General features: G+C 30.0%; 2 protein-coding genes across 3 annotated transcripts; one reads left to right on the top strand and one right to left on the bottom strand.

The window, feature by feature from the left end:
* Positions 1-783: 783 nt before the first annotated feature.
* Pldn (Pallidin) lies at positions 784-24,218 on the top strand. 2 transcript variants are annotated; one of them, XM_067274402.1, is made up of 6 exons: positions 784-914; positions 13,728-13,936; positions 16,931-17,036; positions 17,108-17,195; positions 21,818-21,904; positions 23,777-24,218. In XM_067274402.1, the coding sequence occupies exons 2-6, from the start codon at positions 13,741-13,743 to the stop codon at positions 23,894-23,896; spliced, it is 597 nt and encodes a 198-aa protein (XP_067130503.1). In that variant the 5' UTR covers positions 784-914; positions 13,728-13,740; the 3' UTR covers positions 23,897-24,218. The 2 variants fall into 2 exon arrangements, with proteins under 2 accessions (XP_067130503.1, XP_067130501.1); XM_067274400.1 differs by having other exon boundaries at positions 16,928-17,036.
* LOC136978625 (protein GVQW3-like) lies at positions 7,163-7,861 on the bottom strand. Its single transcript, XM_067274363.1, has one exon. It carries the CDS (start codon positions 7,859-7,861, stop codon positions 7,163-7,165), a length of 699 nt encoding a protein of 232 aa, XP_067130464.1.
* Positions 24,219-24,272: the final 54 nt, after the last annotated feature.

The raw sequence follows: 24,272 nt of genomic DNA, 5'->3' as shown, positions 1-24,272 counted from the left end.
ACTTATGGCACGCATAAACATTTTAAATGTACTGTACAAATGCTTGCTATATGGCACGCAGACTCAAAAAGGTTAGCCATACCTGGTTTAGGTTCTAGAACAGAATTTGGAAACCATTTTTAGTGTGCATGTCAAAATCACTGAATTTACGATACAAAATTTTCTAACGTGCCAACCGAAATTTTTGGGGATTTAAGTATTAAATATTGAGAAACCTTTTTCAAATGATCAAAAATTCGCATAAATACATAATTTAGAAACCGACTAAATTCTTTAAAAAACACGAAGAACATAAAAGAAGTTGGATATTTATTTTTAAATGAACTCTGGGTTGCGTGCCAGAAAAAATATCATTGGCGCGCCATGTATCAAGGGTCGCCTACCCCCGCCCTAGGCTATCCAGCCACCATATTAATTATTATTTATTTATTATATTTCCCCCTCTATTTTACAGAGAAAATAATTCGACAAAAATAAACTAAACGCCAAACGATAATAAAAAGTTTAATATCTTAAAAATAAAGGATGGAAAATTAAATACTGAAAATTATGATTAAAGTGTCCCATATATTTAAATAAACGCATACTTTTTATTTAAATTTTATTTTAAAACAACAAATATTTTAAAATTAAAATTTTTTCTAAATTTATTTAAAATCTAAACAATTATTAATTAATTATTATTATTATTATGTTTTAAAAACTTAAAATTTATGAAAGATTTGGTTCGTAAAAAATCCGTACATTGCAACATTACGTAATATCCATGTCATATGACGAGAGCAACCAATTGGATTAAATGAAGACTTCATTACGTCATTAGACGATCAGGTGCGAGAATGGTGAATCGCATCAATTAGAATTTAAATCCTGTTATGGGACTTATGTAGATAATCATTGGAAGTTGCGCTCTGGTGAGTTATCATTCTTTTTATACATAATATTATAACTACTGAAGCATAATAATTAAGAATAATTATGGTCTAATTGTTAATATTAGGAAAGTTAAAGATATGTTATGTTTTTTATGGACTTTTACTATTATATGGATTCATTTTATTAAATAAAAATTATAACTAGGATTTTTAGTTAATATGCTTTGTAGATTTTCAATATTTCTCTCTTAAATATCAATGTACAAATAAATTATTTAATAATAATAATAATTGAATCTTAAATTGTGACAAAAATCAGCAATTAATGTCTGCAGAATTTTAAATATTAAAAATATAGTCAATTACACTTTTTGTTTTTAGACCAGTGGTACAAATATTTTTTCAATTGGCAGGCTAAATTACATGTAAATCATAGATAGGTGGGTACAAATATTTTGTGTATATTCCATATATGCAAAAAGTAGTTACTTTTTTCATTAGTGATTGTATCGAATATATTCGTGGGCCACCAGCTGGATCTTGCTCTGGGTGTAGTTGGGACGTCAGTTTTAGACTTGAGAAAAAATTGTTTATTTCTTAAATCAGGTTTTATAAATTTGTTTTCTTTTTTTTCACTTATCTAGACAAAACTGCTTTAAAGTAATCCTATTACATTGGTATGATTGGAATATAAAATATATTGTTAAAAGATATTAGGAACATAACCTGTGAAAATTTTATTGTTCTAAATAGAAATATTGCCATTTTGAACTTACCTTCTTGTAAAGGGAAATTGTTTGTTTGGCAGTTTTGAATTCCATAAATGCATTTTAATATACTTCTTACTGTTTTGATTTTGTTTTCTATTGGGTTGGCCCATAAGTTCTGGCTTTTTTTTTTTTTTTTTAATGAAAATTTTGTGTAAAAAATAAAACACATTGCCAAAACATTTTATGTTATTTGATAGAGAATTGTGTTCTCTACAAAATAGTGTGTTTAGTTTTTTATACCTATATACTTTTTGTTCTTTTCAGGTCAATAATGGAGTGTCAAGTAGACAAAAAGAGCATTTTTGACACTTCTAAGGTGCTTTTCTGCATAATCGAGGTGCCAAAGCCACAGTAGCTGCTCGAGAGATTTGTGAAGTGTATGGAGAAGAAGCATGCCTCTTAGGAAGGTGTCAAAAATGCTCTTTTGTCAACTTGACACTCCATTATTGACCTGAAAAGAACAAAAAGTATATAGGTATAAAAAAACTAAACACTATTTTGTAGAGAACACAATTCTCTATTGAATAACATAAAACACATTGCCAAAACATTTTATTTCTCATGCAAAATTTTCACTTAAAAAAAAAAAGCACCAGAACTTATGGGCCAACCCAATACTTTAAAATACATAAAGTTTGGATTATCCTGTAAAATTCACAAGCAAAATTAAATTAATTTTTTTTTTTTTTTTTTTTTTAAATATAGTTTTTCCCAAAGTTCTTAATTTCTTACTATAAGAAGTTAAGTAATACATGTTACAAACTAATATGACAATAATATGGTAATAAGTTGTCATCTAATCATATTTCAGAATTCATTTTATCTGAATTTATTGACAAATATGGTAATTACTAATAACTTGTGCAGTATCGGTTCAAGGAATTCTGGCATTTTGAACCAATTTAGTTGTCAATATCCTTCACTGTTAATACAATTAAAATGGTTTATAAAAGCTAATTCATTTTTTTAAATTGAAAATTATGTAATTAATTTTTATGGTTTTCTTGTTTTAATTTTTTTATTAATTTATATATTTTATTAAAATTCAATGTTTCTCTGATTTTATAAACTATGTTGTAAAAAGTTAAACCATAAATAACAATGTAGTCAGTCTAAAAATTTTGCTGGGAAAGCCCTATATCAGTATGATACTCATACATCCATTTCAGGTTGAGTTCCCTATGACTTCAAAAACTTTTTCAAGTATCCCTCTTTCTTCACTTCACTGCCAATTATAGCATACAGTGTAGGTTTTGGAAATCTCTGGGATGTTAATCTTGCCACACGTTTCTACTACTGCAATTGACTTTTTGTGAATTTTATGATTGTCAGAATATTTTTTAGCTTCAGTCTTACTCGTAGAAAGCATCCCTGTATATAAAGAAGCTATATCTTAGTCTATAGTTGATTTCTTAAACAGGGTTTGTGTTAAATATATGTAATATAAGCGATGACCTAAACAGCTAAGAGTATTGAAGTCAAATAAAACTTATGCTTGTCTTTTTGTCAGTCCACTTGCTATTTATTTTCCTTAAACATTTCAATTCAAAGGCTTCTAGCTTTTTGGCTTCTTTCATAATTATCCAGGTTGCTGAACCATGAATTGCATTTGGAATTATGATATTGGTAAATTACTTTAGTTTAAATTTTTTTTTTTTTAGATCTTATTAGTATTTCAGATTTTGTACAATTTATTAAATGAGAACCATGTTATTGCTAGCCTATGGAAAATATGGACAACTTAGTCAACCATAATTGATGTATCCAAATAATTGAATGTTTTTACTTGCTTGATTTTATCTCCATTAAGTAAAATGTTGATATCCTTATTTTATTTTTTTTAATTATTTTTGGGTTTTTTTTTTTAATTGGCATTTATAGTCAGATTGAAAATTTTTGTGTTTTGCATGCAGGAACAAAAAGTAAAGGCTTGGATTTTCAGTTGGATTGTAATAGAGGAAAAAGAATCAACCAGTAATATTACAACAATTATTTATTAGATAAACAATAGAACAAGGTACTATATTTTAATAATTTCAAGTGTACACATGAGACATTTTAATAAGAAGAAAATGTATCCAATACATGGTGAGTTTAACAAGTTTTGGTGCAGAACAGTTGATAGTGATTGTGTTCTGTTTTATTTTGATGAAGCAAAAGAAGAAAATAGAAAACTTTACTTCACTTAAGAGACTTTTATCCTTTTTAATTATAACTTGTGAATTTGTGCTTTTTCTTGTCATTTTCAATTTCTCCCAACCTGTTGGCTTCTGCATTTTTCTCTCCCCTAGTTCATTCAGAATTCTTATTCTAATCACTTCTTTTGTTACTATATCCAGACACTTCAGCTGTGCCTCTTCTAACCTTTTTGGTCTGCACATTTCACAAAATCTTGCCAAAAGAAATGTTCTATATTCTACATGTATTAGTCAGACCAAGATGTCCATTCTCCAATATTAGCCTGAAGGAAACGGTTATGTAATCTGAATACTAAGCTATATAAGTGTGATGTTCTGGATAGATTTGATCCCTCTTGCTAAATTTTGTTTAAAAAGCTTTCCACTAGGGAAAGAAATTTCAAAAGATAAACACAATGTGAAGATTAAAAATAATAGAAGTATTTGTTGGATTACCTAAGTTTGTGTTGGATCGGGAAGAACTTTCACTAGGTGCTAGTAAATGGGACAAAATTACAGTGAACTCTGTGCTAAAAAAATTTTGATCAATAAATTATCGTAAGATGCCTAATAAAAATTGTTTTGACAGGCAAGAAAGCAAAAGTTTCAGTTTGTTTAAATGTCCCATTGTCCAAGATCAAGATGCAGTGTCACATTAACATTGTGATTTGACCTTTCTTGTATCACGATTGGGTCTATTTCTATCCGGAGACAGAAGGAACCAATTGGAAAGGAAAGAAGGATTTGGGAGCAATTGACCTGGCAAGAACAAAACAGTGCACAGTGCTAGGGGGAAAAAACAGCCAATCTTTCTGGGGAAAAGATTGACAAGAAAAAGAAACAGTTGACACCTCATCAATTTTGATGCACTTGACTATGATAGAAATAACATTAAAACAACTGAATACTATGAGTGAATTATACATATGTTGTCGTCCAATTCTGTTTCCTTATTTAGTAGATTTTTATTTCTTGTACAACTTAGTACTTCTGTTGCTTCAGCTAAAAACTTATTAAATTTGTTCTCTACCATTTGGTTGTATGATTTTTTTTACTAGAAAAATGTATACAACAAAATCAAAGTTTTTTTCATATTGGCATTTTGGTGAAACCATGTTTATCTGCTAAATACCAAGTTAGTTGTGCATTTAATTCCTTTCTTTTAGATTATGTGAAGTTATATGTAAGACTTCTGTGCCACTCTTTCCCAGTTTTTTAGATATTGTTCCTCTTTATCACCATGTAAGGTACAAAAGAAATATTTAAGCACATTTCAGCAGGCACACATTCTTTTCACATGCAAGGAATTGCATAGTCTGAGAATCTAGCTATTTTTTGCTTGAAAACTAGTCATGTAGTGTAAAAAATGTACTGTATTTACTCACATATAAGACTAGGTTTTCATTTTTCACTGCTTAAAAACCCTAGGTTGTTCTATATGTGCGAGCAGAGGATTCTTTTCATTTTTGCAATAATATTTGACCTGTGTATTTACTGGCTGTGTATTTACATTTTTTACCGGATTCTCACCCGGTGTTTAAAAACAAAAGTATTTTATCTGGGTCATTTGAATCGTTCTTGTGTATTGTCAGGAGTAAAGATAATAGCAATGGGAAAAACAAAGCTTTTGAATTAAATTCTAAAATTACATGGAAACTCGATTTTATAAGTTTTAATTCATTCCTACGTGAAAACAGATAATTATTTGGAAATCAGAATTCGGAGAAACTCGTAAGTGTAATCGACAAAGAGTGAATTCGACTATTAAGAATTGGCAAAAAAGGTTCCCGATTGTCCAGCTTTACATGAACAAATTACGTTCTTGATTTTACAAGATTTTTCCTTGAAGTTTAAAATAACAGTAATTTTTGTGGGACAATGTGTGCATTTACATACATTTGATATTTTATTTCTGATTAAACAAAATAAAATTAGAATTGTATTAATAAATCTAATTTTCTTTTTAATTTGCTCTTTAAAGTCATACCTTGTCCTATATGCAAGTAAATATGGTACATTGGATTTTTCTGATTTAAAGTTAGGAAAATATTAACTTTTGAGTTTTTCAAATTTTCATGAAAGAAACTACCTGTAGTCTGACACATTCCCATGTGTCAGCTCATATGTGACTCAGGTTAAAAGTAAATATCCCAAGCACGTGAGTTATATGATTTGGTGATGTGGTTATAAAATTTGGAGGAATTTGAATTTGCTGATTTTGAGTTATGACTTCAAAGTTGCTAAGTTGAATTATGAATTGAGATCAACTGTAATTTTTTTGTTTTGTTAAATAATAATAATTCTAAGATGCTGTTAATTTAAGAAGACTTTATTTGTACAGAAAATGGATTATTTTTAGTCAAACATGACTTGTAATTAAACATCTGTGATATCTGGAAGTGCACCTGCTGAAGAGATGTGATGTCAAAATCATGTGATAGTTGCAGCCAACTATTGTTATTTATTTGTTCCTACTTTCACGTGCATCTTCTGTACACCTGAGAGAGGCTAGTTCACAAATGTGAATGTTGTGCAGGGGCAAATCTAGGTTTTTTGGGGCCAAGGGCTTATTGAAGTCCAATGGGGCCCCATTTTTTGTTAGATTAAGAATTTTTACATTGATTACAATAAAACAAGTAATGCTATAAATTATTATAATATTATTATTAACTATTTGTTACTATACAATAAATGCTCATTGTTAATATCGTAAATTTTTAATACTTTTTCAATTCAATTTTTGTGAGCCGTTGACACTTGGTGGGTCTAGGGCTTAAGCCTTATTAGTCCCTATGTAGATCTGTTCCTGATGTTGTGCTAACTTCTGCGTGGTTTTCTAGTGAACTTGTATAAATCAGCACATGCCTCAATATCTCAGATGCTTTCGTTGAAGTTTAGCTAATGTTTTTGGCCTTTTTTAAAGGCTACACAGTGCGGCAATTATATTCCGGGACTGGATCTATAAAAATGAAACAAAACAATTTTATTTAAATCCTTTTATTAAATTATTCAAAATACTCTCCTCCTGCTTCAATACACTTTTTACAGCGATTCAATAGTGATTCAAATGCCTACTCAAGCTCAATTTTTGGTATTGCCTCTAATGTGCGTAGACTCTTTGGATGGTTTCAATATCATTAAAAATGCGTCCTTTCAACTTCATTTTCATTTTTGGAAATAAAGAGAAGTCACATGGTGCTAAATCGGGGGAATACGGCGAATGATTCAACACACAGACTTGATTTCGTGCCAAAAATTGACGAACAATCAATGATGTGTGACTCGGTGCACTATCGTGTAACAAACACCAGTCATCAGAATTGCGATATTCTGGACGAATTCAACGAATTCTTCTCATTAATCGTTGTAAAACTCCCAAGTAGAAAGCAACGGTAACTGTTTGACCCTGTGGGACGAACTCACGGTGGATGATGCCTTTGCTATCAAAGAAAACAATGAACATCGTCTTGGTTTTTGATGGAACTTTTCGTGTTTTCTTGGCTTGAGGTGATGATTTTGACTTCCATTCGGCACTTTGACGTTTTGTTTGTGGGTCATATTGAAAACACCAGGTCTCGTCACCAGTAACAATTGATTTGAGGAAGGTTGAGCTGTTATTTGCTGTTCGTACAATCTCTCTGGAATGTTCTAGTCTCATCAATTTTTGCTCTTGGGTTAGTGTGTGCGGAACAAATTTAGCACAGACTTTTGTTTTGCCCAAATCTTCTTTAAGAATTTGTCGTATTGTCTCTTTGTTAATGTTTAATGCCTGTTCCATCATTCTCAGTGTTGCATTGCAATCATTGGATACAAATTCTTGCACTTTTTGAATCGAATCTGCTGTTCGAATTGTTATTGGCCTTCCCACACGTTTGTCGTCCTCCAGTGATTGTCTGCCTTCCAAAAATCGCTTGTGCCACTCAAAAGTCTTTGACCGTGATAAACACTCACTTCCATACACTTTTTGCATCATTTTGAACGTTTCTGTGGCACTTGTGCCAAGTTTAGCGTGAAATTTAATAACAGCACGTTGTTCCATTATTGTTTTCCGACATGTAACAAAATAAACTGATAAACAAAATATCAAAAACAATGATAAATGTCAACCGATTTAAATAAAAGTTTTAGGTTATGTTCATATATGTCCAAACTTCATATGACATAAAATTTAAACAGATGTCGCTACTGGTTGCTGAGATATAGCTTCAGTCCCAGAATTTAATTGCCGCACTGTGTATAATCAGCTTGTTAAAATAAAGGAACAATGTTTTCATGCATAAACTCAAACATCAAATGATTATAATATGATATTAATTAATATGATGATTGATAAATAATGGAACATTTGATTCAATCAAATATTCCATTGTTCCATCATTTTTACAGCCTGATGATTAGAAACTTTTCAGCTAATGTGGTCTTGTGGTCTAGTGTGCTTTGGTCTTTAAAAAGGCTGTTTAAAGGTCATTGAAAACATGAGCTAAGTTTCAATTAAATTGTCCTGAGTTATTAAGGCATGTGCTGATTTATGAATCAGTATAGTGCTAAGTTGCTAGAAGTAAGTTGGTGTTAATCAGTTTCTTCAGTAGATAAGATTTAGATTCTTGGATCTGTGGCATGTTTTTTCCCCCTTTATATCTATATAAATAAAACTAGCAGTCAAAATGTTTGTTGCTGCATCACAGGAAAATACCTGAATGTATTTTAACCAAACTTCATATTTTGAATCTGTTTGTTCAGGAGGAGGTTTATCACATCACATCTCAAGATTTACATTTAATTAAATTCAACTGTGATGGATTTCCGTCTAGGAGTACTATGATTCCTTGATGCAAAAAGCTCCAAAATGCCTTCATTTATGACACTTTTAAATTATTCATTATCAGCTAATATTGTGTTTATGGATAACTTATCTGGGTACTGTAGTTCTCTGAAGTGGAAAAATGAATCACAGGATGTGCTGCTCTTCTGGCAAAGTTAAACTGGATGATGATCTTGCCCTCCTGAACCTCTTCTATCACTATTAAATGACACTAAACATTTCTTAAAGTACATTAGGGCTTACAATAATGCCTTCCAAATGATAAGTTTTGGTGCCACCTAAATACTTGAAAGAAATTTCATGCCAACATTCCAAATTCAAGGACAGATATCATTTTAATAGCATACCATTAATCCCAACAAACTACCCATTTGAATTTAAATGTCTACAATTTCCAGTCAGTCTAGCTTTGCAATGACCATTAACAAGTCAACAGCCAAAGCCTGAGAATTGCAGGACTTGACCTCAGATGCAGTTGCTTTTCACATGACCAACTCTGTTGCATGCTCATGTTAGTAGCTGCAAATCTGTTTTATTTATGCCCCTGATGATAAAACACAATGTTATTGAATAACCTCCTGATATACAAGTTTATGTAGAAAATATTCCACATCTTTAATAGGAATATTCTGATATGAATCTGTAACAATTCTCTGCAGATATTTATTTTGTAAAATTATATTTACTTACCTAAAGAGTATCTCTCATCAGTGACAGGTAACACAGCTAGTCACTAATAAAAATGGGAGATTAAATATTCTTTAAATGCTTATAGGATTTATTACAGAAATTTTTAAAAATTTTGTTACTTATTAATAGTATACTTTTTGGTTTTAATAAATGTCTTAAAATTTTTTTAAAATTTAAGAGCTGCAAAATATTTTTAATAAGCTGATATATATGAAAGTTTATCATTTTTTTTGATTTAAAATCTACAGACATAACTCACTAATATAGTGGGTTTTGTTTTGTATCATTGCCATGAAAAAAATTGCACCCTTTTTTTTTCTATTACTAGTATACAGGGTGTGTGAAAAGTTCTGTCAATTTTTTTGAAATACTTCAATAGTATAAAAATACTGTACAAATAAATAAATTTTACAAAACTAAATGAACAATAAGTTTTATTTTAACCAATAACAATAAGCAAAAAAAATTTACAAATAATGCTCAAAATTGCCTCCTTCAGCTTCAATGCATTTGTGTAGTCGTGCGAACAATGTCTGCTGTCTTCATTCCCAACTTGTGCAACTCAACAACAATGATACGTTCATTTTCATGAGACATAACGTTAGCATAATTAAAGATTAAAAAAATGATTAGAGCACTTTCCAATACAATCTTTTTTGTACAATCCAATAAAATCATAAAAAATAACAAAAAATGCAATGACAAATGCCAAAAACACACAAAAATAAAATTGATAGAACTTTCCATGCACCCTGTATATAAGGCCAAAAGTGTATTTTAATAATATAATTTATTAAGTCTGCAATAACACACAACCAAATCAAATGACACAAAAATAAGATTTTGAGGGTAAATACAGAACTGACTCCAACTTCAGTACTAGAGTAAAATCTGCACTTTCTTAAACTTGTTACTGATACGTAATGTGTATAAGATATAAAGCAGGTGACAAACGTTTTCGAAGTATCATGCAGTTCTTCCTCAGGTCAACTAGCTTAGGAATCCTTTTGAACAGAGTGTATGGAATTCAACGGGATTGAATGTCATTTCGACAAAGTCAGTCCTGCATGACATGCGCGGTTGTGTGCTAGAGGAGGTAGCTGCAGGTTGGCATCTAATAGGGACTGCCAGGCCAGTGATAGACTTGGCTCCTTGTTTTGGTTGACGCATGTGACTAACTGGCTAGCTCTATAGATGGCTATGGTTTCTAGCGACCTAAGATGTTCCTGGTGGGGTCAACACACCCCACCAGGAACATCTTAAACCGCTACAAATTAGGCAGGTACATTATCTGTTATGCTATGAAGATCTGATCTTGTCTTTGTTTGTTCCAGAGATGCAAAATTTTTAGTTACCTTTACAGTAACTAAATGATTAATATTAAATTTGCTTTCCCTGTCCATGGATTTATTGTACTTCTTTTAAAAACAGAACTTTTATAATTTTTCTAAAAAATATTCTTAATTTCTTTTTATAAGATGAATAGTAAGTGAAATCTTGAAATTGTATATAAATTTTTAAAAACATGAAAAATTGCTTTAATGTAAAATTTATGATTTTTAGAAAGTAATATTTTTGAAAAATTTTTTAAAGTTACCATATGCACTAATTTAAGATTGTTTTTCCTATTTGATCTTATATACAAAAATCAGACTAACAAATATCAAATATTCATTGTACCTAAGATTTCCTTAAGCTGATTTTAGGATGAAGTTTATCTTATATTGTGGCTTAGACTACCTGTTTGTTACTAATCATTGCTTTAAAGTAATTAGTAGACTAAAATTGACTATTTACTGTGTCTAAAAGCTGTGACTTAAGCTGTGATTTTGAACTGCATATGAGCCATTGATTTTTAAAGTGGGGCAAGTCCATTTTGTAAAAAAATTAGTTAAAGCTAATTATTACAAATTAACAAAATTTATGTTTTTAATCAATTCACAATAAATATCTTTTTAATATCAGCATAAATTTGTTACTAGTAATTTATACCATCAACGATATTTATTGTGTGTTGATTTTGAAAGCAAGGCAAGTCCACTCTAAAGAAAAATAAGGTAATAAATCCGCCATATCTTTATGTACCACCTATTCATCATGAATACTTTAAAAATCTGCATCATCTATAATTATACGCATGCAACTTATTACTGAATATTTTATTATTTTATCCACTTCTTCCTATAAAATTAAATTTATTTTTTGTTTTATTGTAGCTTTTTGAAAGAAGTATGAAATGTTGAAATAAAATAAAGTAAATAAATATTTAATTTTTTTGTTGTTATAATTATATTCCATTCAAAGAAAATCAATGTTTTCAACAAATCATTGCTTTCTATAAGTAACAGATATGTAATATCAATTGTGTGGCTTCTTTATATTGTTTAAAAATCAATTTCTTTAAAAAATATTTTTTTAAAAAAATAATTGATGAAACTTTACAGTTAAGAACGATAAGTTCAATTGTTATTTTATCTGGACCACATTTCATCAGAAACAGACTACTGGGTTTTATCTTCGTTATTCTTTATTTTACTATGCATTTTGGGTGCAATCTTTGGTCTAACTTGCACCCCTCATCAGGTGTTACGTTTCTTTTTTACATTTAGACATTCAGTTAAGAGAGGTTGATGTTTTGACCCCTAAGGCATTTCTAACAGCCTTTCTGTCTGTTGCTCATTGGTTTTGAAATCATTGCTTTTGAAAATGAGGAAAGTCCATTGGTGCATACCAAAGCCATGATTTTTTTTTCCACCTAACACGGATAACCATTATTGTATATTTAAATTTATTTTATATTTTTTCTTATTTCATAAGTCTATTACTGCTTATGAATATTTTTAAACTCATTCAAATTGTAGCAATAACACAAAATGGACTTGCCCCACTTTCAAAATCAACAGCTCATATGTCAGTCCTAAATACAAGTAAGATTACAATTGCAGAAAGAATACGATTACAAGAAAATGGTAAGAACAAGAAAACAAAAAAGAAATGTTTGGATTATTATTTAATTCCTTATTAAAAAAAATGTAGAAATGAAAAAATATTTAATCTGAAGATTTTAATCAAAATTAAATAATTTTTGAAACAGTTTTGTCTCCTCATCAGATTTATAACTATTAATTTGAATGTAGTTCTATTTTAGTTTTGTTTTCATTTTTGAACTGGAACAAGCCTGTTTTATGAAGTATTTCAACAATAAGATTGATAATATACTTTCATACAATTCTTTTTTTACCAATACAATGTTAATACTTTCAGTTAAATGATGTTGCATTACAACAATAATCTCATTATGTATCTGAAAAGACATAAGATACAAAAAATATCAAGCAGAGTTGAATTATTGTTTTAAATAAAATTCTAATAAATGAGAACAATCAAAACAAGTGCTAGTTATTAAGTCCTGAGTACTTTGAACTTTCTGGATCAGGATCATCAGCAATGTCACTTATTACAAAATACAAACATGGTAATCATGTTTGTATTTTGCACCACATAGCAGTCCCACAGCAGGGTGTGGTGGTGTTGTAACACCATATTTTTTAAATGGGATAACTTTTTTTAAATTTCCTGTAAACCAAGAAAATTCAAGTTAAAAAGCTTTTTAATATTCTAAATTTGATTTTTCAAAATTTTGGGATGACTTTAAATTTGTGTTGAAAGTGCTCCAAGAGACCTGAATTTCTTTTTAGAACTAGGTAAACCTAACAGCTGTTTTACTGTTTTTAGTTGAATACTTAAAAGTTGGAGTAGAATAATTGGCTAGAAGAACTTTTGTAAAAGTATAATTTTCAAAAAGTCAACAGATTCTTTTATTTCAGCTTTTTAAAGTTTAGTGAAGTTAGCAAGACTGCTGTAGATTTTTATCAAAAATGCTAAGATTTTAAGCATACAATAATGTATTTTACAGGAGTCATAAGTGCAAAATTTGAATATAATTAATCAAACCATTTAAGATGCAAGACAATAGATAATACAGAATAAAGTGTAAACTGTTTTGGAATTTTCAGGGTACTTTATTGGCATTTTATTGAAAGGTATTGAAAATCTTTATTAGCTTAGAATAATATCATGTTGGGTGTTGACAAATATTTTTAAAATTCTAAATAGTGAGATGAGAGAGCCTATATTAGTCTGAGATGTCAAGTACAGCCATAAATTTTTAGTTTATTAAGACTGCTTTATAGAACAGTCTACTCTATTGTATCAAATTGTATTGAAAAATCTATTGTACTGTACGAAGTCAAATTATTAACAACTATTACTAGTACTCAGATTTTGAATTTAAAAAGTGATATTTATTACAACATATAATCATTATTATATTTGATTTGCGTTCAAGTATATTAAACTTTTTAAAATTATTATAACTTATTTTACTTACTAGAGGAAGGTGAGAAATGAACAGTTCTGAAGATTTCAATTCACCTACTATTATTTGTAAAAATAAAACTGATGTTATTGAACAAAATGAAGAGGTAAAAGAAAAATTGTCAGAAGAATTAAATAATGCTTGTAATCTTGAGAAAAAAAGGGATTCTCTTCCTGAAGTAATCAATAAATCTGATAAAGAAAAACTTGATTTGAACAGTAAGGGTAAGTAATTTGATATAGTGAGTGTAAACAGCACCAAAGCTGCAGGAGGGCTATGAAGTGACTAACCCCCTGAAAATATAATAGCTGTCCAGTTTAGTGTAGTACTCAAATATAATAAATATATATATATGCGCATGTATGCTTTTGCTTTCATTAGGTAAACTTAGGCTACTGTTACTTTTTTTATATGTGGACTGCAGCTAATAGTACTGGCTGGAAAAAAGAAAGTTGCCAATTATTTGTCAACCTTTATCTCTGTCTTGTTTGTATTAATGTTTTGTGTACCTAATCCTTGTCCCTTGCTTTATTTCATAATGTAAACCTATTTTTAACAGATGATGATTGCCCACAACTGTTATTTAAATTTTTCTGTTTTTATAAGCATGAAATTAAAATGATAGTTGAAGGTGTTTAATGTAGGCAGTTTCTCTAATACTGGCCATTTTTTTTTTCATATACAATTTTTTTTTATCTTACTCTCATTTATTTAGTCTTTAATGATTTATTCCAGGATGGTATGTTTATAATAAAAATTGATAAAGCAAAATTTTTTTTTGTTTTAAAGACATGCAATATTTCTGTCAGATTTGATAAGATATCTGGAATTTGGTAATTGCAGAATTGTTTCCCAGGCAACTTCTCTTTCCCAGAATTTTGCAATAGTCTAGCATTATCGAATCATAATGGCTTCTGTTGGCTATTGCATGATATTTTTAGTGATTGCAGTGTTTAGACAGTTTAGTTGTTCACATTGTAATCTTGCATTAATCATTTCTCCAGATTTTAAACTTTTAAAATCTATCATATGCATAGCTGGAATTTTCTTCCATGACTTTGGCTGGAATGACTTTGGCAGTTTTTCCTGATAACCATTGACTTCTCTTAGGATTATTAAATAGCATCCTCTTCTTCACCAGTATTTAATCTATCCAAAAAAGTTGTTTTTTTAGTTAAAGGAATTGCATATTGATCATATTAAATGGTAATATGTTGATGATCTGGATGATCAGTGTTCATTTTTTAAATGGGATAACTTTTTTGAAATTTCCTGTAAACCAACTGTGTATGACAGAATTGATACTTCTGTAGTTTAATAGAAACATAGTGGATTATTAAAGCAAATGAGTGTATTTTTTTTATAAACATGCTTGTCTCCCTGAAATATCAAGAGGATAAAGATATAGCAAGAGAAAAGCAAATTATCACACAGGTGTTAATTACATATAAATACCACTATATTTGCAAGCACTTTTGATGTGCTATAAAACATCCTCAGGCAGACAATCTCAAATGAATTTTTTTTTTCTTTGAACAACAAAGATTTCAAATTAAAACTAATGGCATTAATCCTTTAGAACAAACTAAACTTACAACAACTAAACGTAAAGAATTTAAATTAACATGCGCGTGGTGACAATGCGCATGTGCCATAATATGTTGAATGGACACTGAGAAGGAGCTAGAGATGATGATTTAATCTTTTATACAAGCTGACCCACATAGCAATCAACTCAAGCGTGGGGGAGTTGCATGGATTTAGTAAAAGGTAAGGAGGCCTCCCCAAACATACACCAGGCTTCTCTGATTGCAATACCTGAACATCATAACATGGTCCCACAGCAGGGTGTGGTGGTTTTGTAACACCATCCTTGTTAGTTCAGTGTCACACCTGCCTGCCCTGATGGAATGTTGGTGTTCAGAGATGTGACAAGATAACATTCTGGTTGTCACTTCTATGTAGTGGGTGTGAATACCAGATGTGTTTTCCAATGGGATAGAGTATATTCTGGACTTCTCTAATATGGAAGTAGCATCCCTGTCATGGCATAGCAGCCTCCTGAGATTTGGTCATGGAGTGAACAGCAGAAATAGCATATGTTGTCTAAAAATATGGCAAATGTGGGCAGTGATGCGACCACAGAACAGTAATGAGGGATAGACAATTGTGCATTCCTTTGGGATGTGTGGGCGGCAGGAAAAAGATCTTTTAACCTTGTTCAAGATATACTTACATTTGGAATTAGTATAACCTGCCACATTTACTGCTGAGTGAATGGCAGTAAGTTCGATATTGATAGCAGTTTGTGTGGAAGGCAACAGAAAGGCCCTTCTAATTAAAGGGGCTATAGTTGCATTTATGTAATGCTGCAGATGGTATGCTGTGTTAGGGATTAAAGGGGGTATGTTGTTAAATTTATGGAACACAGATTATGTTATACCTCCCTGGGACTTTGAGATGTTTAGATCTAAAAACACAATTTTTCCCCCATTTTCTTTTTCCCAGGTAAAGTCAATAGTAGAGTAAATATTCATAAGAAAGTATCTGAGGATGAGAAAATCCTCCTCTGTCTTTCCAGGCTACAAGATTATCGTCTCGATATCTCAGATATATCGATGGGTATGCTATCATGAGGGGGAAACTAAAAACCCTCTCTTGAGCAATTCTGCTAGTATGTCAGACAGTGGTGAGCCCATTGGTTTTTGCAGGTATATTTTCCCCACTGAACTGAAAATAATTGTTCGGTAACATAAAGCCTTGCAAATCTGACTTGCTGCATTGAAAAGCACTCCTTGATGAGTAGTGTATTGGCAAGCATAACTGCCTCAGACTGAGGTAGAGGGGTAGAGCGACAACACCCATTTTGTAGAAAATGTACCTATTGGGGACAGTTTATCTGATGCAGCTGATAAAGGTGTTTTGGCTGCAATGGAGGAAGATATAACAAGAAGGGGAAGGAGGTAGCCAACTTAGAAGCTTGGCAAGTGCCTTTTCAAGGTGGTAGGTAGGATGAGTCCTTCTGTTAACTAGAGGCCTCAGTGGCCATCACTCTCTCTGCATTTTGACCTCAAAGATAAAGATATATAAATTTGTAAATAAAGCTATTTTTATAATATAAACTAAACTAAATACAAACAAAATTTAATGTGTGTACATATATAAAGAAATTATAGAATTATAATTAAGAAATGTATTAAAGAATTTTGTTACAGATGATGAAATATCATTGGATAAAGATGCAATAAACAAACTCTCTTCAGGATTATTATCCATTTATGTAGATAATTTGCAAAATACAGCTAGTAATTTAACAGAGCTTACGTAAGTATATATTATATTTTGTATTGTAAACTTATATGTAAATACTGATACTTTTAATATTAAAATTGTAGGAGAAATCAGAGTATATTAATTGAAACTATTCAGCAAGAAAATACAAGATTTACAGAATGCACCAACTTGTACCATTTGGATGATCTAGTAAGTGATCTTAAAGCAGAAAAATAATTGCATTTAAGTTACTTTAAAGCATATGAAAAGTGTCTCAAGTTCATCATAAAGAAACTAAAGTTAAAACAAAAACTTGGTTGTAGAAGTTACTCAGTATGCTTGTCATTGTTTTCAATACATGGTTAACAAGCACAGTACATGAATTCAAATGAATTCAGTACAAAAATTAATTTAGATGAAATAAAAATAAAATATTTTTAGTTTCTTTGCTCAGACGACATGGCCTGTAGAATGAGAGAGAAAAATTCATCTTTTTTCCTACGATGCCAGACTTCTTGACATTTTGTATAGTAATGAATTACATTGAATAGTATTTTCAACTATACGGTAAGACTTTGCTTAATGCGGGGGATGCGTTCCTAGACGACAGAGCGCTAAACGAAACAGCGTTAAGCGGGGTCGTCTTGACATGTAAATAAGGGGGATACGTGAAACAGAACAGATAATAGGAAAATTTATCAGTTTTTTGTTTTATTTTGTAACATTTATTGTTAAATACTTTTTTTATTACATTAATTATAGACTTATTTATTGCTAATATTGAAATTTATTCATAAAACATTCATGAAAATAAAAAAAAAGTTTGAGTAAAGAAGTTATGTTTGTGATGAGGAAGGTTCTTCCTCATTTGACATCTTTTTGTTTCTTTGTGAAGAAGTCATCTAATGTCGTTTGCCTTTTCCTGTTTCGTTCAGCAAGCAGTTGTCTATAGCAAGACATTGCATCCATGACACTTCGTCTTGCCTTTGAACTTCTATCAAAATTGAAATCATTTTGTATAAACTGATCTATTATTTCCGTTATACTGGCTAAACTTTTTTTAGAAAATCCGTTGAAAGTTTCTTTTGTTCCTCATCTTCAGAAATGTTAATTTCGTCATCTTCATGCACCTGTTGTTCTACTAATTCTTTAAGATCGTTGTTGGAAAAACTTTCTCCAGTTGTAACTTGCAATAATTTTTCAATATCCTGCACATTTATATTATCCAACCCTGTTTCATTAGCTAGCTTGACAATTTCATCGTCATCAACAATGGATTCTCTTGTGTCAATGTCCTTGCTTAGCTCCGGCCACACATTCTTCCATACTCCTTTCAAAACATTTCTCGGTCACCTCATTCCAGGAAAGATTGATGTTGTCTACAGCAGCCATGATGATAGTTTTTCCAAAAATCTCGGAGCAGATAAACAATCCATTAATCTGTTTTATCAATCAGTTGTCAGAATGTCCACCGCAGATAATAAGCTTTAAAATTTGATATTATGCCTTGATCCCAACACTGCGTGCGATCTCGGTTAATTCCAATACTACTGTGTAATACCGAAACAGCGTTAAGCGGGGTCTTACTGTGTTTAATCATTTCAGTTATTTCTGTAATGCTATTTGAAGTAGTTATATTTAAGAGATTAAAAAAAATTGTAAAGTTAATGTGAAATATTTCAAATCCAAAGTTTAATGCACTTTTGAAATTTCTCAAATTTTAATCAGATGAGTGAAATTATGAAATGTAAAAAATAAAACTGAAAATTTTATTTTAATTTAAAAGTAGAAGTATACATCTTAATAGTGAAAAACATTTTAAGCTTGCAAATGGCCAGCTAAATGGATTGAAAATGTCTTTTAAAAATTATTTATAATGCATTTTGAATTAGAATTTTAAACCGAGGACATTCTATTAAGAGGATTAAAAACTTGTTTAAAAAGTTTTTTGTTGTTAGCAAAATATCTGCACTTTATTATCTGTTGACCTTGCCTATTTGCAGAATAGTGTGAAATAAATTTTTTTGTAATACTAAATATAAGTTTAATTTTAGACTTGTTAAAATTAAATTTATTGCTCTCTAAAATTACTTCAGTTGTTTGTATAATAATTCTCACTATCACTAATCTTTTTAATTGATAGTTTTACAACAAATAGGCCTACATATTTAGTTTGCAAATAAACACTCTTTGTTTTTACTCATATATATATATGACCTATTAAACGCGTGCCTGTCCGTCTGCGTAATGGTATGCCGAAAACGGGCACTAGAGGTGTCCCTAAACATATTGTGTGTCATATATTGTTAATTTAAATGTTTGAAATTATTTAAATTAACACTCACTAGGGGTGCCCTAGCAAATGTTACCAGCAAAGGTAAATAAACAAATTAAACTATTTTTAAAGTATTTATAGAATGTTTTAATAATGCTAAATAATAATCTTTAATTATCATGAAATTTGTAAAGAATGCCCACTAGGGGGTGTCCCAGGGCTCCTAGTTTTATAATAAATGGTTCTTTTCCACAAGTATTGCTTTTTCCATTAAAAAAATGTATTGTGTATAGTTCTAACAGGAACATTTTTTTAAAATGTATTATAAAATATTTAATTTTACAAATTAATAATCAAATTAGTTTGATAATTAGCCAAGTTATATCCTGATAAATTAATATCTATATATTTGATTAAAGTTTCCATCCTGTTAAATTTCATTTGTAGGAAGTAAGTGCATGGTTATAGCTTCTAAATTGATCTGAAAGTGAAGATCAAAGATGTGAGTAGTGTAATTGGCAAGTTATCTCCATATATGTTGGATTATTTAAATGTGTTACTTGAATGATTTTCATTTAATAACATTTCAATTGCATATAATTTAATAATTTTATGGAGTTCGAAAAGCAGCCCCTATTTTATGCTACTTACACCACTGTTTTTTCTGGTTAGCAGAGAAACCTTAGATTCCCCCCTTTATTGTGGAATGCATGCAAGTGGCTACATATGGGGATGAATGTGGGCAAATGGAAAAGGTAAAGTTAGACAGACGGGAGATCCGGAAATAACGCACTTCACTATGCATTTTAACAATAATTTATTTTATGTAATGACTTTACAAGAACAAAACATAAATGGGAGTGTCTAGAATATATTCTAGTCACATGGGGGGGAGAGAGAGAGATAACAAATTCCTACACATGTCAGTAAATACCTGGATCAGTAGAATCAGCTTGGTCGTCTTGATGAAGGGAAAGTGTCATGTCTTCCGCTGGTTGGAGTGGGTCTGGAATCCTGGATAGTCCAGTTCAGTTAGTGTTCAGTTGTTAAAGGTGGCTAAGGTCAGGTGAACAGGAGGTCAAAGGGATTGGCAGTGGAGCATGGCAGGGATGAACACACATGGGGAATAAAAAGGTTGACAGGTCAACTCATATTGTCATCTTTCCTTTTCCATTTTATCTGAGGTCTTCCCCTGGCATTCCAATGCCCATTTTGGTGATGTGGCCCATTGCTCTAATCTGTGACTTTGGTTTTATTTCCCCGTGTCGTTCATGGAGGAAGTACAGTCTGCCGAGGAAAAGTTCTGAAGTTCCTGAACGTTATCTCTCTGACATGAGATTTTCTTTTCCTGTTCCAGTTTGGTGAAATTAATTTATAAAATCAGGTTTTCTTTAATCAAATAATTTGCACTAGCCTGTGTTCTCACAAATACCCCCACACGCGCGGTAGACTAACGAAAACGGCAGTTTTTGGATAGTTGGATTTGTATTTAAGCAAATCGCTCGGACAGGTCTATTTTATTCTCGGGGGACATCTTGTAAATCAGGCAAGGAAAAAAAGTTGATCATAAAATTAAGGCTGATAATGTGTTATCTGTTAACTGCTGTTTTTTGTTTTCATTGTCCCTGTATGTATGCATGTATATGTACGTAAGTCGAAAGGCCCAATGCCGGTATCGGGCATACTAAATTACAAATAATAGAAATAAAAATAATAATATACTGATTATTATACTGTAAAAATATAAAATAATTTATATTGTTAATTTAAATGATAGGGGTGCCCTAGTGGCTGTTTTTGGCATACCGTGACAAAGAAAATGCCCATTTTTTTTTCCCCCCAGCTTTATATATAGGTGTGTGTGTGTGTATATACACAGGATGTGCCAAAAGTTTCCATACATTCAAAAGTGAAATGTAAGTTTATTCATAAAATATTAAAATGTCAGCATTAAGATTTCGGTGGATTGATGGAGTAAGGCAACAGGAACACATGGGTGATCTGCCAATGAGGTAACTTCTGATAGGACTTCCTATGTGGAAGCTGGATTCTGTTTAGGTGTTACACATGAAGAAAACCCAGAACACTGCATGGTGACCAACTACTAGTATTCAATGGTTGTTATTTTGCCACTTTGATTTGTATCACTGTATGGAAACTTTTGGGACACACACAAAATTGTAATATGTATATATTAATATTAAATTATTTTTTTTTAAATACTCGATAATTATGAAATATTTATTAGTTTCTATTCAAATTTTATTAAATATATTATTTTTATACATTCTAAAATGTTAGACTTGTATTATATATTTTGCCTCTAAATTGACAAATTGCAAATTTTTTGAGTGCAAAATTTATTAAACTTTCTCTCCATAATTTTAAATTATTTTGCTTAGTTTTAAAAACTTTCTATCAACTAAATAAAAGTAGAAAAAAAATCTTAACTTGTTGCTGGTTTTTTTCTTGCATATAATGAAAATTTTAAAACATAACATTGTAAATCTTAAACTTGGTAATTATACATATTCAGTTACATTTTTGATTTTAATAGTTTGCAAGAGCAAAGCATTATCATTTGAAACTTCAAAATATCAAGAAAGAGATGTCAGTTTTACATGAACGAACTAATAAGTTAAAGGTAATTTTTTTTTATAAATATTAAAATGAGAAATTAATCCCAATAATTATTACTATTATAAATATACTTTGAAAAAAATGCATGTGTTTTTTATATACTTTTAAGTTATATTTTTATGTTTTTAATTTTTTAAAACTTTTTGCTTGGTAATCTATTTTGAATCTATAATAAGTTATTAGTAATGCAATTTTTGAAAAATCTAAATATGATGATATTCAACAGATAAACCAAAACTGTCTTTCAGCATGCAAAGTTTTTAATTAAACAAATACTTTTGACATTTTAAACTGGTCACCTTCAGGTTGAGTGTGTAGTCAAGTAAACAACTTTAATGCTAAAAAACAGTTTGGTTTATTCTTAATCTAAGTTTGGCATCATTAAAGAACTTTTATTTACTATGGAAACTTCAAAGTGGTTCTTCACTTTCAACAGATAGTTAATCTGTAATAAACATCTTGTTTAAATCATTGCTTGTTATGGGAGAATTCTGAACTTGATGTTTTTTAGTTCAGTTGTAGAACTAAAACTGGAACATTGGAATTGAATAAATGGTGATTCAGTTTCAACAGACTCTTAAAAAATCTTCAGTTTTTAATATTTTATTGATTTTTTTTTTTTTAATAAATTACTTTTGGTTTGCCATTTCAATATAATATCAATACCTTTTTCTTCCACTCAACTGCTGCTTTTATTAGTTGATAAAATTGATACTGTTGAGTAAATATATGAGGACTTTAAGGACTTACTGCATCTAACTGCCATATTAAAAAACAATGTATTAATAAGTATTAAATGAACAATTATTACAGATAGAATATTGAAAATGCTCGTTTTATGCTTAGAGAGATTTTTTAATGTTTTGTCTTATTTAAGCTATTTTAGTTTTTGCACAAAAAATATTAGATGCAAAAATTAAACTTTTTTACAAACTAAATTTAAGATGTTACAGAACTACTGAAAGTAAAAATTAAAATTCAGTTATATGGCTTACAAATAATTTAGTATTGAATATTACTTAAAGTTGTTATAATTCAAAGTTTATCAATATGTAATATGAAGAGTATTCAAATATGCTTTTGTTAATTTTATTTTCGAAACTGCATTTTGCAAAATCATTACTTTAAATTTATATTTTGTAAATGTATACTTGACACCTCAAAAATGGTTTCGTAGCTAATGAACAGTTTCTAAAATCATATGAAATTCTAATTTACCCGGCAACAGTACGTAGATAATGCAACTTCAATAACCGGCAAATACCAAAAATGTTTACTAGTCATATATTCATAGGTTTGTTCCCATTGGACAAAATTAGTATTTGATTGTACTGATTAGAGATTATAGTAAATATGTAGTAATCTGACATATATGGACCGGAAGATTTGTAAGTAAAGATGAATTCAACATATCAAAAAGAAAATATTTTAACTGATTAGTACAACTTACTAATTGCAAATTAATCAAAAACATATGTGGATATAGAACCACATGTGACTGACTAAAACTAATTTTCAGAAAACTAGGATTGGTCCAATCTTTGCCCATCAAAAATTTGCTATCATTTTGAATTTTAATACCTGCATACTGTCAAAGTAGAATCTGATGAATATAATAGGAATACTATTATTGAAAAAATTGCAAAATCTAGAATAGCAAGAAAATATGAAAGGCTGCTCGAATTGATTGCTTTCCTGAGCTATGCCTAATAATCTTTAATATTGTGCCATGTTTAGTGGGAAGCATTACCAAGACTTGGCAAGTGCTAGTAATATCCAAGATTTTATTTGAAATAGTGTTTGTTACAGTAGAAAGTTTTTTTTTTTTTAATTTTCAATATATAATCTGAATAAATTTATTATTATTGTTGAACAGAAGAGGGCTCTTAAATTACAACAGCAAAAACAAAAGGAGGCACTGCAGCGAGAACAACAAAAGGAACGCCTGCTAGAATATGAAAAACAGCTAATACCCAAATTGGCATCAAATAAATAAGTAATTGAATTTCTATGTAGTAGTAATTTCCCTTCGGTCATCTATAAATGTTAATAGAACATTTTTATGTAGATATCGGTGTAATAATTTTATAAAATGACTATTTTGAATTGATTGTTTATAAAACAAATCTTATCCAATAAATGTACAGCTTTCAATGTGTATTTTTTAAAATTCATAATCTAATATTCAGTTTGATTTTGAAAGCCACTAATGTATCATAGAAATATAATTGCTGTAACTGGATTACTAACTTATTAAATTTATTGTTAATGTGACAATGTAATTTGAAGTATTCAATAAAACAATTGAGTAACCTTAATCTATTTTTTAATGATAAATGTTATTATTTAAATATACAATATAACATTATATA

The sequence above is a fragment of the Centruroides vittatus genome, unplaced genomic scaffold (assembly GCF_030686945.1).
Source record: "Centruroides vittatus isolate TY-2023 unplaced genomic scaffold, ASM3068694v2 contig_549, whole genome shotgun sequence".
NCBI classification, from domain to species: Eukaryota; Metazoa; Arthropoda; class Arachnida; order Scorpiones; family Buthidae; genus Centruroides; species Centruroides vittatus.
Note: the sequence above shows the minus strand (reverse complement) of the source record. Positions and strands in the feature narration are given on the sequence as shown.

Coding starts and splice junctions, on each gene's coding strand:
- LOC136978625 (XM_067274363.1), bottom strand. CDS start 7,861: ATGGAACAACGTGCTGTTATTAAATTTCACGCTAAACTTGGCACAAGT.
- Pldn (XM_067274400.1), top strand. CDS start 13,741: ATGAACAGTTCTGAAGATTTCAATTCACCTACTATTATTTGTAAAAAT. Junction 17,196..21,817: donor TGTACCATTTGGATGATCTA/GTAAGTGATCTT, acceptor TGATTTTAATAG/TTTGCAAGAGCAAAGCATTA. Junction 21,905..23,776: donor AACGAACTAATAAGTTAAAG/GTAATTTTTTTT, acceptor ATTGTTGAACAG/AAGAGGGCTCTTAAATTACA.